Source organism: Magnolia sinica, chromosome 9, assembly GCF_029962835.1.
Source record: "Magnolia sinica isolate HGM2019 chromosome 9, MsV1, whole genome shotgun sequence".
In the NCBI taxonomy this organism is placed as follows: Eukaryota; Viridiplantae; Streptophyta; class Magnoliopsida; order Magnoliales; family Magnoliaceae; genus Magnolia; species Magnolia sinica.
Genome location: NC_080581.1, coordinates 25,070,442 through 25,087,384, shown reverse-complemented (window position 1 = coordinate 25,087,384; position 16,943 = coordinate 25,070,442). Strand labels below are relative to the sequence as shown.

Here is a 16,943-nt window from a genome sequence, read left to right as displayed (position 1 = left end):
CTCTCGTGATTATAGTTTCGAATCTGAATCTCGAAGATGCCATGATAATTACGCCTTTATGGGCTGAGAAGTTGATCAACAATACTTCCACAGATGATCCTCACTCGGATAAGGTTAAGTCAATCACGCTGGAACAGTTTCAGTGGGCAAAAGATGTTCTGCTGCAAGTGGGAGGCATGGTGGGGATGTCATATGGGTTCAAGAAGATGACGTTCGTGATTTTTTTTTTTTTTTAATAAATATTTTGCTTGCAGTAGGGGAACTCAGGCACAATAGGATAACCAGATTATCCCTAAAAGAAGTCGCCTAAAGGTTGGAGGGAAGTGCTCAGCCTTGAATGTTCCATCAATTACGACACAGTTGGAGTAAAGCGAAAAGGGGGCAAGTTAAGAGAATCTAAAAAAAATCTAATGCTGGAATTGTTGTGTTACATGAGACCAAGCTCCAGAAGGTGGATAGGAGGGTGATAGATTCCATTTGGGGGTGTTAAAAACAAGGATTGGGTCTTAGTTGATGCGATTAGATTGGATGAAGGCATTATTCTTGCGTGGAACATTGACCTCTGGAAGAAAATAAATGTTGTTTCTGTATCTTTTTCCATTTCAATTTGCTTTCGTGAGATCTCTTCTAGTTTCCATTGGGTGTTTACAGCAGTGTATGGGACTTGCATCTCGGCTTTGAGGGACAATTTCTGGGCTGAGCTGGACAGTGTCAGGCAGAGATGGAATGATCCCTGGTATGTGGGTGTTTAGATTTTAGTGTGATTAGATTTAGTCATGAGAAATCTTCTGGTAGTAGGATCACTCGCAACATGGCCAACTTTGCAGATTGGGTGGGTCGAAATGATATGGTCGACCTTCCTCTGGAAGGGGCCAAATTTACTTGGTCTAACGGTCATCAGGATCCTACGTTATCAAGTAAAGGATTCAAACAGTTGGTGGCCGAATGATGGAACTTGTTTGAGGTGGATGGATATGCGAGTTTCAGGATCACCAAGAAACTCAAATTGTTGGAAGGCAAGATTAATATTTAGAAGGAGGTCCTCGCAAATCAAGAGGCGGAGTTTGATGGGATTTTGGATCAAATTTATGAGCTTGGCATTTTAGAAGAGAGTGGGGATCTGTATAAGGAGCAATGGGAAGTGAGTGCGGATTTTCTTTCAGATACGAACAGATGGTTAGAGAAGAGGAGATTAGATGGCGTTAGAGATCGATGGCAATATGGCTCAAGGAAGGAGACGAGCATGTGCCATTTCCACAATATGGCTAGTGCTTGGGAATGTGCAAACAAAATTTCCAATATATTATTGGATGGGAAACGAGTATTGGATGAGAACAATGTTTCTGATTCAATAGTTCAGTTCTATGAGAATCTCCTTTCAAAGGGAGCAGCGGGAAAGGCTGAGGTTCGACAATCTTCAAGTTCAATCCCTTTCTTGCGAAGATCCTTTGATGCTTGAAGCGAAAATTTCGGAAGATGAAGTTAAAGCTTCTTTGGATGCGATGTGTGGGGACAAAGGGCCAGGGCTGGAACTTCTTCTTCTTCTTCTTCTCTCTCTCTCTCTCTCTCTCTTTGTTTGTTTGTTTAAGAAGTTTTGGTCTTTACTCAGAAAGGATGTCATGGATTTTATCATGGAGTTCTATGAGCGAAGCAGTCTTTATGTTGAACTTGGAGTGACATTTTTGGCTCTTATCCCAAAAGTAAAGGGCGTATAAGAGCTTAAAGACTTCAGACCTATTAGCTTGATAGGGGGCCCTTATAAGATCTTTGTAAAAATCTTGGCTTCGAGATTTAGAAATGTGCTTGGGAAGGTTATCTCTCAAAATCAGGGAGCATTTGTTGGAGGTCAACAACTCTTAAGACGGTGCTTTCATCGCCCATGAGTGCATTCATGCCAGGTACAGGGAGGGAAAGTCTGGCATAGTTTGCAAATTGGATATCTAGAAGGCTTATGATGTTGTTGACTGGAGATTTCTGAATTATATGCTAAATAGGTTGGGTTGTGGTTAGAAATGGAGAGGGTGGATGAGGGCATGTGCTCATTCCGCTTCCTTTTTGGTGCTCATTAAAGGTTGTTCTTTTTTTTTTTTCTTGGGCCTTGAGAAACCTTAGGTAGTTTTCTCCATATCTTTTTATTATTGTTGGAGAAGCGTTTAGAAAGATGCTTACCAAGGGAGAGGAGAACGATCTGTTTAATGGCTTCAGGGAGGCTAAAAATTTACTCTCTCTCTCGCCTTTAGTATGCAAAAACTCCTCTTTTGTGATGCTGATTTGGTCTTGGTAGATAATCTCTATAAAGTAAGTGTGTTTCGAGGCAGTTTCGGGATTGGAAAACTTTGCAAAGTCTGAATTGCTATGAATCCATGTCAATAGGGGTGACCTTCTTTCTTTAGCTAGATGTTTTGGCAGTAAAGCAGGAGATTTTCCATCAACCTACTTAGGGTTCCCGTTGTGTATTGGTAAGCCACCAACCCACCTGCGGAATAAGGTTATTGAAAGGATAGAGAGGAAGCTTGCTAGTTGGAGTGCTTGTCGTCATCTCTCTTATGGCGGTTGGTTGATACTTTTAAAGACAACTTTTGCTAACATGCCGATTTATTTCCTGTCTCTATTCAAATGTCCTAAATCGGTTCTCAATAGATTGGAAAAGCTAAGAAGATATTTCTTTGGGAGAGGGTCTTAGGGAGAGGTTTGCAAACTAGTGCAATTAGAAAGGGGGGATGAAGATCCTGGAACAGACGAATACTGCTCTTCTTGGTAAATGGATTGGCAGTTTGGTTTTGAACGGGGGAGAATGTGGAGGGAGCTCATTGCTAATAAGTACGGAGTGCATCGAGGTCGGTTGTCGGTTAGGAGATCTTCCCTTTATAGAGCAACTTCTATATGGAGGGTAGTTGCGACAACCAAACATTTGGTGCAAAAAGCAATCTTTTTCTCTATCGACAATGGGCATAAAAACAAGTTTTGGGTTGATATATGGTGTGGAGATACAACTTTGCAAGATTTATATCCAAGATTGGCTAGGATTGCTCCCGACAAATTTCTTGGTGTAGCTAACTGTTTCTCCTCTTGTGACTCCTCAGTTTGGAATCCTACCTGTCACAGACAGGAATTTGACAGATGTCTGGAAACTGAAGATTTGGTGGGTTTACTTGCCTTGCTTCGAAATAGTATGCCTTTAAGTTAGAATCATGACTCTATGGTTTGGAATGCTCATGGTTCGAGGCTCTTTTCGGTGAAGACTTTTTATGATATGATATCTAAATTTTTTCTTTATTGTGCCTCCCCCCACCCATTTCATCTTTGGTTTTACGGTGCCCCTCCTTGTGTGGCGATGTTTGTTTGGTTGGTGGGGAGGAGGATTCTCACCATTGGTAATCTTCAAAGACGGTCTCTCATCCTGACGAATGTGTTTTTGATTTGTATGCAGGATTTGGAGTTCATGAACCATCTTTTCTTCCATTGCCTGTTTGTGAGGAAGATTTGGGATCATTTCTTGTTTTCTTTAGGCACTACGTGGGTGATTCCTAAGGCGGTTGAGGATCTCCTTTTGGCATGGCACAAGGGCGGTTCTGGAATGGTTGGAACAACCATTTGGAGACTTCATAGTATGGCCATTCTGTGGGTAGTTTGGGGAGCTAGGAATGCACGTGGTTTTTGTAAACCAATTTCAGTTGATAATGTTCTTTGTAGGATCAAAGATTTCACTTTTGAGTGGGCGGCCTTTGTAAAGCTTTCCTAGGATTGTTGGGGGGCTTTTCTTTTCTTTTTCTTTTTTGCTTTTTATTCTTTCGTGCCTTTTAGTGCGCTTTCCAGTAAAATATTGTTCTCTCTCAAAAAAAGAATTGTTGTTGTTCAAAGGTAAGCTCAAGCTGTGGCACAACGATGTCTTTGGCAAAAGAAAGGAAATGACTGAGATCCTAGATCAGATTTGGGTGTTGAATATTCAGGAGGAAGGGGAAGTGCTGTCTAGTGAGGAGTACTCCTTCAAAAGACAAAGACGCTGTCAGAGTATGCGGGTAGAGTTGAGGAAATAAAATGGCGTTAGCGGTCCAGAGCTGTCTGGTTGAAGGAGTGAGACAAAAACACCCCTTTCTTCCATGTAGTTGCTAGCGCAAGAGCCAGGTCTAATGCCATTTCCTTTATGGTTGTCAACGTTAAACGCCTAACTGGTAAAAATGACATTAAATTTGTGATGGTAAGCTTCTATACTTAACTTTTGTCATATGATGAATTCGATAGGCCTGCTTTGGATAATCTTTCCTTCGATTGTCTCTCTCTGGAAGGAAAGGAATTTCTGGAAAACCCCTGCTCCCTTGATGAAATTAAAAAAGGTGCTTTTTGATTTTGAAAGGGATAAGTTTCCTAGACCCGACATGTATCCAATGGCATTCTTTCAAACTTTTTGGGAATTGATTAATTGGGATGTTATTGACTTTGTCCGGGACTTCTTCCTTTCAGGTCGAATCCTGAGGGAGATGGGCAACTCATTCATAGCCCTAATCCTGAAGTTGGAAGGAGCTGAGAGCTTAAAGGACTTACACCTAAGCAACGTCATTGGAAGTCCTTATAAGATAGTGGCTACGCTCCTCAGTTCCAGAATCAGGCTTGCTCTTCGTAAGGTTATGTCCACCTCCCAAAATGCTTTTGTGTTTGGTGGATAGATAATGAATTGTGCGTTGATTGCTCATGAATGCATGGACTCCTACTATCGAGTTGGTGGATAGGGTATCATCTGTAAACTTGATCTTGAAAAGGCCTATGACCATGTTAACTGGAAATTTCTAAATTATATGCTTTGTAGGATGGGGTTTGGGCAGAAGTGGAGGGGTTGGATCCAAAGTCGTGCTGGGTCTGCCACATTTTCGGTTCTAATCAATGGATCCCTGTAGGTTTGGGCGAATGGTCTTCACCGTAGGTTTGCTCCCTACAGGTGAGGGTTTGATTCCCCTCCTTGGCTTTACCCGATACACGTGGTTGTGGGTGATTGCGTGTATCCGCATGGATTAGTCTCACTTCAAAAAGAGGTGGGGACACCCTGTGTCTTAAAAAAAAAATAAATCAATGGATCCCCGTTTGGTTATTCAAGTATTCTAGGCACCTTATGTAAGGGGACCATTTGTTTCCCTTTCTTTTTGTTCATTGTTGTTTCGGAGGCCTTCAGGATGTTGTCTAGAGGACAAGAAGTGGGTCCGTTTCGTTGTTTTTTTTTTTTTTTGGTGGAAAATCTACCTTAATCAATCATCTGCAAGTTGCAGATGATACCTTATTGTTCTGTGAACCTTTGGAGGCCACGGTGGACTGCCTAGCTATGACTATTTGTTGGTTCAAAGTAGTTTTAGGTCTGTAGGTGAATTGGGCTAAAAGTAAATGTTTTGGGATCCATGTCTCCGCAAGAAATCAACATTTGGGCCTTCGCCTTTGGGTGTAAAGTGGGTTCTCTCCCTTCTACCCATTTAGGCCTCCCTCTTGGTGTGGGTAAGTAGGGCCTAGATCTTCGGGACAAGGTTTTGGAAAGGATGGAAATGAAACTTTCTCCGTGGAGTAATCTCCTTTCTTTGGGAAGGAGGATTATGTTGATCAAAGATTCACTCTCCAACTTTCCTCTCTATTTTGACTTTATTTAGATGCCTTAAATCGGTAATTATAAAGATTGATAAGCTACATAGGGACTTTCTTTGGCAGGGAGGATCCAAGTTAGAAAAATTCCTGCTGCTAAACTGGAATGAGGTGTGTAAACCGGTGTTGGAGGGAAGGGCAGGTATTAAATGGTTCAACGTAATTAACTCCGCTTTACTACATGAGTGGATATGGTTCTCAGTCCCATGGAAAGAAATAATGAAACCATCCAACGTTATATTCGGAAATGCCTCATTCTTAGTGGGAAATGGTATTAACATTAGGTTTTGGTGTGACAGATGGTGTGGAGATTCTCCACTTCAACTCTCCTTCCCTTTGCTTGCTATGCTCTCTCCGAATATCAACATATTGGTAGCTAATTGTTTATCTTCTACAGAGCAATATGGAGTGCCGACTCTCTCTCTATCTCTCTCTCTCTCTCTCTCTCTCTCTCTTTTCTTTTCTTTTTTGGGGGGGGGGGGGGGTAGAGCTTCCTGACGCTGAGGGTTGGTGTTTGAGCTTGTTTGCTCCATTTCTAGCTTAGTGTAGTCTTTTGCCTCTTTTCTGTTGCTTTTGTTTTTGTCCTTTTAGGTTTTATTTTCTCCTGCTTTTGGTTGTTGCCTAATAAAATCTTTCACTTCTCAATCTTTTTTCCTAGGTTAAGAACATTGATCTGACCCCTCCATCATGTGGGGAGCACCTTTGATTGCCTGTGCCTTTTCCAAGATCATTCTAATCAAGCTATCTTAACCATTTGATTAATAATCAGAAAAGTGGATGGTCTTGATCGACTGAAGGTAGTTATGATCATTAATTTGGAACTTCCATCATGTGGGTCCTACCTTTAGTTGATCATTTTGGTTGGATGAGTTTGACCATTTGATAAATAGCAATTGCATTTCTAATCATTTATTTTGTACTTTTAGTTGATCATTTTGATTGGAGGAGTTGGACCATTTGATCAATAGCAAAGAAGGGCACTCCAAGCCAATCATATGTAAAACGTTTGATTATCTGGATCGCCCATTACGTGGATCCTGATTATTTGTAGTGGAAAAGGTTCAATCATTGACCTAGAGCATTCATCACGTGGGCCAACTTTGATTGACCGTGCCTTTCAACAATCTCTTTGGTCCAACAGTCCTAACCATCTGGTCAACGGTGGGATCCCACATGGTACAATCTTACAAGCTATAGATCAAAGCAACTTGTTACTAAGGATCGAGTTTTATTTACTTATTGATTTTATAACTCATATTGCTTTTTTTTTTTTCAAGAATAGGCAATCAAAGGTGAGTTCTGCACAATGTACCCTCCTATCAAGGAGGGTGTTCCTAACCACGTGATCAATGAAAAACAAGAGGTGACTTGTGGGATTTTATGTTTTGATACTATGTATTTTCAGAGCATTTCAGTTTCAGACCTTTCTAAGGATAGGCCAAATGTATTGTGAAAAAAGAAGGATAGGACATAGGTTTCTAGCGCTCAAGTGTTTCTCCAACACAATGTTCGAAATATCGGTATCGCATTATGTATCGCACCCTTGTGATACGAATATGTATCGGTCATCGCATGGGATATATCGGTTTTATCGCGTAATGTATCGTTGTTGTTGGAAACGTGGGGAAATTGGTTGAATTTTTCAAAGAAACTTCAGTGATTATTAAAAAAGACATCAATACACACTTATAAATCAAAACATTACGAAAAAACAAGTGCACATAATTGGTTTTCGTTGTATGGGATCCTAATCTATGCGCTGTCTAACTGAATTCATGGAACTATATTCAAAGTCTATTCATATAATTTATAAATGTAAGAAGATGTGTGGAAACACAAGTAATACATTCAAAAGCAAAAGAAAAATCACTAGATCAGGTTACATATATTTTTGATTTTACGTTTGGAGACAAAAATTGCAACTGATTTTTGAAATTTTGAGAAATTTGGATTTTTTTTTTCAATTTTCTGTATCTCAGCCAATCTCCTCCAAATCTTGAAATCGAAGCTCCCAATCCATGATTTTTCATGCAAAACATGGAAATCATGGATTTGTAACAATTTGACATTGATTTAACATATGATTTATATATAAGAAAAAAAGGATCAAAAATTGAAAATGCTCACTGGATCGAACATGTGGAATATATCCCACTACTTGTGTGTTTTGTATTGCACAGGTGGGATGCAAGATATATTGTGGGATATATCGGCCGATATTGTTGATACTTAAAACACTGCTCCATCATAGAACTACTATCATGTAAAACATTTTCCTATGGATAGAAGTCGTCATATGGAAACACGCTCTAATGGAGAGCAAAGATAAACTGTTGTCCTCGTAGCTTAGTTTGTATTCCATAATATTACTGCATTTGCACCTTTTGAGTTAACTTTTTGTTTTTTTTTTTGTTTTTGTTTTCTTGGTGGCGGTGACTACCTGAAATCTTATTTCCTCATGTATACCTATTTCAATATACAATTGAAGTTACACTGGTTTTAATAGTTTCATTTGAAAGTATATGCATGCATTTCTCACTGAATTCGTGCCATATGTGTGATACTTCAGCATCTTAGTTTGGTCCTTGCCAGACAAACTAAACCTTTTGGTTGGTTGTTTTTACATTCACAATTGAGTTGCTGATAACATTTGAGTCAATGACAGGTTTGCGTAAACTTGCTTTGTTGAACATGGAGGGGTGCCCTGTTACTACTGCCTGCTTGGAATCTATTTCAGGTTTTATATAAGCAGAGTTTTTAACTCATTATTCTCATATATCCCCAATTATGTTGTATCATTAAGGATTCTTTGTTGATGCTTTGGTATGAAAATTAGAACTTCATGCAAGATTTTTTTTTTTTTTAATTCATTATTCTCTTTTATAACCAATTATGCAATGCCAATAAGGATCCTACGTTGTTGCTTTCTTAGGAAAATTTGAACTTATTGCAAGAAGTCTTGAGTCTTGACAACTCATTATCTGATACAGACGATGTTGTATGTACGTCTGAGAGACATGTATGAGAAACTTCATGATCTTGTTAATTCATTATCTGATACGGACGATGTTGTATGCACGTCTGAGAGACATGTATGAGAAACTTCATGATCTTGTCAAGATTCAAGATGCCTTGAAGTAGCAACCGTGAGCATTTTATGACTTGCCCTTGGCAACTACAAACTAGCTACTATAAATGTTTTGCATTCTACATGCCTTTGATGTATGTCCTGTTTAGACATCTAATTGATACCTGAGTTTCTCAAAAAAGATGGATGGATTGAAGGAGCAACTTTGTGATTCATTACGATTAATTCTTTAAACTTTCTGGGATTGAATTGTATATTTTCTGCAAATAAAGATGTTGTAGAAAATCATGGTTATTGGGCTGGAATGAGTTCTGGATTCATCGTGTGAAATACATACAAAAAGGTTTAGGGTTTCTGTTTTATACTTACATTGTACGAAAGGCCCAAAATAATAATGAGATATTAGTTATCTTAGCAACCTTCATATGATTACCCTCTCTTATGCATGTGATGTGGGGCAATCAGATGTCCCAAGCAGCCCTAAGGAGCTTGCAGAAAGAACGAATGCAGAAAAAAAAAGAGGCAAGCAAGAAAAAAAGGTTCTCCACCTTGGAGCAAAAGCCAATCTAAAATTCTATCAACTCAACGACAGAAAAACTTACATTCAGTCGAACGTTTTTCATTGGAACCTAAACCTTGCCCAACTGATCTCAATCATTTTTCCTGCTGAACCTAATAACTTTAAATCCCAACCACTAGTAATTTCAAAACATCCAAGCTAACTGCAAAAATCCAGAAAATATAGCACTCATTATAGAGATGTGCTCCAGTGCTCTCAGCATTATTATTTATTGTGCTCCTAGTTGCATTCGGAGACTTTGTCCAATTGATTGATCCCAAGTGTCCACTAAGTTCGGATCACATTTCATGGGTCACCATGCAAAAAATACACTGATTGGATGATCTAATCCATCCTTAATTTGGCCTTATTTTTTGCAGCCGTCCTTTTTCCAAGCCATTGTTGGGATGGTTACGATTACCTAACAATAGTGGTTCTTTAGAATATAGGAAATCCATGATGGTCCTTAACAAGTCTATGAATCAAATTGTTGATTGGACCTATTTTTGTGTAAATGATCTTTATCATCCATGATTAAGGCCACTGATCAAATGGCAACTTGCATTAGACCTGATAAAAATCTAGATAAATTGAATGGACAAAGGAATACAACTAGGAACACTAAAACTTGTTGCACTCTGAGGGCACTGGAGCATTTCTCTTCATTATAAATTCTTCACCGATTTTTTTTTTTCTTGATCTTCTCTCAATTCTTTTAGTATTTATGCACGGTTTAACATGGATACAGTCTATTTACAGTGAAGGGCAGTGACCAGTATCTTGCCATATTGTGTATTCTATGATGTGGAATATTATAGATAATATTGATCTATACAGTGTAATTTTTACATTACACCATGTATCTTTATTACTAACCTACACAGGAAAATAGTGGCAGGTATTATTGATAATTTGGACGATAACAGGAACACTTTGTGCAAACAATACACACCATGAACTCTCTTCTTGTGGGTGCCTTGTTAACTCGTCAATAACCATTGTAAAAAGATCAATGTTGACCCTTGATGTAACTTGTAGTTAAACTCACTCCTCTCCACTAGTAGTCTTCGCTCTTGTTACAAGTACAACTCTCTCACGCAAATTCTTAACCATGTCAATATATCCTTTTGAGGTTCCTTTCCCAACACGTGATAGATTATCTATATTGGGATCCTATCATTTTATTTAGCTAAATCAATAAAGACTGAGGAGATCCTCCTCTCACTATGTTTGGGCAGGACATGAATCTTTGGCATTTACTTGCCAAAAGCTTATAGGGTGGCTATGGTGAGAGGAACTTTAGTGGAAGATTGTTATGAGCCATCATGACATAAATTTGTGTGCGGATCATCAAATTTTGGTAGCACTTCTATACTAATAAATTGAAGGGTTAGGAAACCAATGGTTTCCTAGAGTTGTATGTGTTTGTGTGTTTATTTCGAGGGGTGAACAAAGGGTGTGATGACATTCAATTAATGGCGAGTTCTCCTTAACATCTTTTCTGAAATTCCCTTTTGAATAGTGGTGGTGATTGTTCCATGTTGATCATCTAGTGATAAAAGGGGATGGCCCCATGAGTTGAAACCTTTTGTTGGAGGTTGGTGGCTTATAAAGTGCTCACTTCGATAATTTAATGAGCATAAGCATAAGATGCCTAGGTTGTGCTCTATGCACAAATAACTTATGGAAAGTACAAAACCGTTTTCTTCGACCAAGGTTGTGAGTATGATTGTATGTTGATCTTTCCAAAAATTTAATGGTACATATTTTTGAGAATTGGAAAGCGACCCTTCGGAAATGTTAAAATTCTTTGCAAACTTTCTTTGTTTGATGTTCTTTGGGTGTTTAAGGGAACGAAATGTGAGAATCTTCAACCTTTTGGGTCCTCACTGAAAGGCTTATTGAAATGATTACTTACTCAACAATCAACCGGTGCGTATTGTTGTTGAATTTTCTTAAGATTGGGGGTGATTGTCAATACTCGATAGTGAAGCTTTTAAGTAGAAGAAGAGGGCTAGGTGGGCCCCACGTTCCAATGGTTGTTGGAAATTGATGGATCCTCTGTTGGAAATCTGAGGTTTGTATGCATTGGAAGTGTCCTTTTCAAGGGCTTGTAACATGGTGGAGGTGAATGCTCTTAGGGAGGGTATTTGGCTCCCTGTTGTGTGTTTAATTGGTGCATAATTGTTGAAGGGGATGTAAGGAATGTAATAGCATGTGCTTTTAATGGGATTGAGCCATGTAGCTCTACATCTTTTTGTGAAATTAGGAAACTTTGTTCTTGTTTAAATTTCTCATTTAGTCAGATTAATAGTGTTCAATGATTCCGCATATATCCTTGTAGAGGAAGGAGTGTCAAAACCCTCTCTAAGCTAGAATTAGAGTTGGCCCCTAATCTACTATCTTTTTCTTTTTTGGCCATTCACCTGTTATCAATGTGTGTTAGAGGATCCCATCCCGGGAACACTTGAATGCAGTAACATCAGATTTCACAAACATAAATGACCATTTGTGAGGTTTATATCATACCTAGACACGATTGATCGTGTAGACAATCTCCACAGAGTAGATTTGTTGATGCCCATATCCTAAAGTAAGGAGTCTGTCCCTGATATATCGATGATATATAGGGACACCCAAGAGAATGTATTTCCTCTGGTAGGTGTTGTGGAAACTCCACAATCGTCCACACAGGTGGACCATACTTTAAAGGCTTGCAGGCAGGGTAGATTATGAAGTGATTGAAGGATCGATGTCTCTCTTACTCTCTCTTTTCTCTTCTCTAGATGGGACATTGAAGGAGGGAGATGTCCAAGCTCTCTCTTGTGGTTGGATCCCCTCTGCAATAGAATCTATATATAAGGAAGGGTTGGGGTTTCAGGGGGTGCACTCAGTATGGTGCTGCACCACCTTACGACCTTTAGTGTACCCTATTGTGTAGGAAGCCCTTGAATCCGTTTCTCACTCCCTCTTATTGATTGGTTGTGCCAACTAAGGTGTTTTCTAATTAGTTTTCATATTCTCTGTTAATTGGATAATAACCGGATTTTATATCCTTTGCTAGCTTCTTTTATGGAAACGTGAATGTGAGAGGGGAGAGAATGTGTGGGATTTTCCTATTTTTCCCTTTCTCTTTCCTTATGTTCACACGCCCCTTGTGTTGAAAGCTTACCAAATCTAAAAAATTCAAAATATGGACAGTGTGGTGATGTGTGGAATTTTAGAAAGAATTCAAAACTCTGGAAATTAAATTCAAAATGGGGGGCGTCCAAGTGGGCTTGGGCATCCCTGGGCTTCTCACTTATCCCTCCATCTTGGATATGATCTTAAATAGGAGGCGGATAGGATTTTAGGGGAGAAAAAGGTATGGTACTCCGCCACCCTATGGAATCCTTTGTACCCTACTATGAGGGGAATCCGCTTACCTTCCTAATATATCTACCTCAACCATCTAATTCCTTCCATTAGCCATGGACACCAACCTAGGGCCATCCCATGCCCTTGGGACCAGTTCATCAAATCTTCACTATTAGATGTTTATCAAGCATGATTTAAAACAAATCAATGTTTAAAACTCAAGGAGTGTGGGCAAGCCTTTAAAACACTTGATGAACAGTGCAAACTCCAAGATCAAGCCACATACTAACGTTTCAAGTAAAGTGGAACCTCCTAGCCACACCTACTTTCAATGGTTTGTAGGTAGCCTCGTAAATTGAGCCAAAGAAGTCTTGATTAGGATATCTCCATCCACACACCCTTAGGTCCAAGGATTTGATGGAGCTAGTAAAACCGCAAGTGTACTCTAGTTTAGGCAAAAATGGGTCTCCCTGACTAGTACTTGCAGGCGATCCTGCCAATATGAATGGTAAATGGCCCGAACCTAGTAACCATCCATGGCCCATTTACACTCTCATGTAGGGTGGGGTAAAGGCACGCGAACACCAAGTTAGGCCCAATGGTTGAGAGTATGGAGACTGTCCATCTTAAAGTTAGTCCCCTCACATGAGATGACAACTTTCTAATATATGTGTGTCTTAACACTTACATGGTCATAACCAAGGCACTGAGATCCATGGACCACATCCCTCCCTATTCATTGACCAACGTGTCCAATCTGAGAGTGCTTAAGGACAATAAACCATAATAATAAACATGTTCCTCACATGATTAACTAAGCCGATCAATATATAATCATATATAAAAGGTCACGAAACAACATTAACATTGGCTTTCAAGGGCATTACCCCAATAATCTCCCAATTGCCCTAAAACTAATCGACCTCCATATGTGGTCCCATACTGAGTACATGAACATTAAATGGACCAACAACCAGAGGCTTAGTTGAAGGATCTCTCACTTGCCCCCACTTGCTCTAATTTCAATCAAAATGGGGTGGAATAAAAATTTAAATTCCATATTTTAGATTAATTATCATTAATAAATGGACGTATCTTATTGCAATTAGACCATCTTGCAAAAACTATAATAAAACATGCACTGCAAATCGTAAACTTGGTGGATGGACCAAATCTAAACGACAATGCCATTGTCCCAATGTAGTGAGTCTCTCCTAGATCTATTCTGGGTGTAGGAGAAGCCATGTCAGATTCCCTGGTAGGGGCCAAGAATTGACTCTGAGTCTTCAAGAGAGTGGGCCCCACATCCAAGCGGTGTATAGATGGTGTGGATCGGAGATGGTAGAGGTGGGACGTCCACTCTTCTCTTTACTCTCTACTCAAAATGGGGGGCATCTAAGGGAGCTTGGGCGTCCATTCTCTCTTCTCTCTTCATGCGCCCTTGGGTGGCAAAGTACCATATGTTTTTCTACCTTGAAACCTTATCCTCCGATTCAAGATCTTATCCAGAATGGATGGATGAATGAGAAGACCAAGGATGCCCCCCAAATTTAAATTTAATTTTCAGATTTTTAGAATTTCTCCAAAATTCTACATGTCACCACGCTGCCCATATTTGTAATATATTGAATTTTGGAGATTTGGTAAGCTTCCAATGCAAGGGGTGTGTGAACATGTAGGGGGGAGAGAGAATCCCACACGTTCTCTCCCCTTCCATTCATGTTTACATAAAGTAAGCCTCAAAATGATATAAAATCTAGTTATTATCTAATAGAGTGAAAAATAATTAAGAAACACTTTAGTTGGCATAACCAATTAATGAGGGAGAGAGAAGAGGATATTTGGATTCGTGGGCTTCCTTCGTAGTAGGGTACACCGAAGTTCATAGGGTGGCGGAGTTCCATACTGTGTGCTCTCTTGCAACCCTGACTCCCTCTAGAATATAGATCTTATTGCAGAGGAGATACAACCACAAGAGAGAGCTTGGACGTCCTCTCTTAGATAGGACGTCTCCCCCCTATCTATAGGGGAAGAGAGTGAGAAAGAGAGATACTTTCCTCCATCACACCTCCATCTACCCAGTGTGGTTCACTCGTGTGGATGGTTGTTGTATTTTCTCTGGCCCTACCAGAGGAAATACATTATCCCATGTCCCTTCATCTACGATAGATTAGGGAGATACTTCTTAGTCTAGGAGATCGGAATGAGGTTTCGGTATGGAGTCCCCTAAATCCAAATTCTTAGGATATGGGTACACAAAGGATTGGATATTGGGTCTAAATACAAATTCTTGGGATACATCTTACATGCACTGCCAACGATTGGTTACAACTCATAAGCATAACTATGTTAAAACATCTCTTTCGCAACATCATAAGCTGCATTTTTAGTTGCAGACGCCTTCTACGAAGGTGTTAGTCTCTCTTAAGACTTTCGTTCCACTCTTCTTTCAAGGCCTTTACACCTTCATACATTTTGTGGTAGATTCTACCCTACTTCACCCGAATCCCTTCCCAATTCCCCTCATCGTTTGTCTAGTAGAAAGTGGATAGATTGAAGGGGAAGAGAAGGAAGAAAGTGAGAGAGAAAAAGAAGAAGTTTAAGGACAGCAAGTTTGGTGTTAGCCCATTAGATTAACATACACGAGACCATGGTGGAGACGTGGTGTGTCCAATCATCAATCTTCATGGTTCATCCATTCATACTACTAGGAGAAAACCATGGTATAAATATCACACCAATCAGATGATCCTAAACATCTAATCAATAGCATGAAAAATAGACACTCAAGATTGAATGGAGAAACAAAATAGGTCATATCATCAACTTCAAACATACACTCAATAGATCTCACTTTGCATTGTTTATGATCCCAAAGTATCACGGTTTGATGATTCTAACCAATGAGTCATTCAGATTGATGATTAGACACCCAATGCGTCATTTAAAAGCTTTGGGGATGTTGCTAAAGTCCTCATGAAGGTAGGGATGTTAACATGAGAGACATATAGAGGACATGAGAGACATGTAGTGCTCCCTCTCTAGTTACATCTGGCTTCCTGCACTCCCTCACTAGCTGGAGCGTGTTATCGACCATGCCCAACTTGGAACACATATGAAGAAGATGATAACAATCAGAATGGGTCACCATGCCCCCTTAAACAGAACATGATGGGATACAATATCTTTAAATGCACTTGTCTATAGGTTTAGTTGTTGTCGTTCGTTGAATATTCTCTTCAAATAGAAGGCCATACCCAAACTCAACAACCATTGAACCACCAACCCACCATTCACTTGTAAAATCCTCTCAAAGGCATGTGCAATAACTTGCAATAGTTGATGGGGTGTGTGAAGACACGTGTGTAACCCTACACAATACATAAGTGAACTGTACGTAGAACTGATGACAAATGCATAATAAATTAAGAAATAATGAATGGAAAAGGAAAGATCCGGTGCCTGTAGAAATCTCCATGTTAGGTTCGGTTGAGCATTACATCAAACTGTTCGTGTGTTCTACCATACCCGGTCTTCGTCACCTTCACTTGGCACACATACACTTGCAATGATACCTCAAAGCACAGAGCAAGAACACCAAGAACTCCTTCAACCCACCACAATACTTCAACCATTAATCATCCTTGAAAACAACCCCCAAAATTTTTTCTTTTTTTCTTGAGAAAATTGCAAAATACTCCCTATGCGGCCCATGTATAGCTGCTCTATTACCAAGTAGAAAGTGGAGAGATTGAAAGGGAAGAGAACGAAGAAGCTCATCTAATTTTTTTCCCCCCAGATTTATCTGAGCAACCATCATTTATCATACTTACCATATATGATCACCAAACTACAACAAATCAAAACAATCCCAAAAACATAGTTATTTCTCCTTGTTCGACAAAGCTATTCCATTTAAAAAAAAACTTAATAACTCTAATCTGGTTTAAATCACACAGAACTTGTTTTTATAGTTGAAAACATTCAACCACACCGGATTTAAACGACATACAAATCGTAAGAGAAAACATTATGGCGGAAAAAAACCAAAATTTGATGGTTTCCTGACTTTTTCTATTTTGAGTGAAGCCCCCAAAAACTTACAAAACAAATCTTAGAAAAATCACTATAAGTCTTCTAAAATCAAGCTCTTTCAAATCCCATACTTGTTCCCTTTAGAGGACCATCTAGTCGTGCCCCACTATCACATGTTGCGATCAATTGAGGAAAGATGCTCTGACACTTTTAGAGTAGAAAACAATTTGAGAGGAGAAGAAAGCATACTAAGGTTGATGTCCACCCCTCTTATTTATAATTGAT

The 16,943-nt window shown here is 39.4% G+C and overlaps 1 protein-coding gene across 2 annotated transcripts in view; it reads left to right on the top strand.

The window, feature by feature from the left end:
- Positions 1–16,943, top strand: part of LOC131254742 (uncharacterized) — a 98,080-nt gene that overhangs the window by 22,835 nt on the left and 58,302 nt on the right. For both annotated transcript variants that reach the window (XM_058255458.1, XM_058255457.1), the window contains exon 8: positions 8,285–8,356. In XM_058255458.1, coding sequence (XP_058111441.1) covers positions 8,285–8,356 — 72 coding nt within the window. The remainder of the gene's footprint in view (positions 1–8,284; positions 8,357–16,943) is intronic.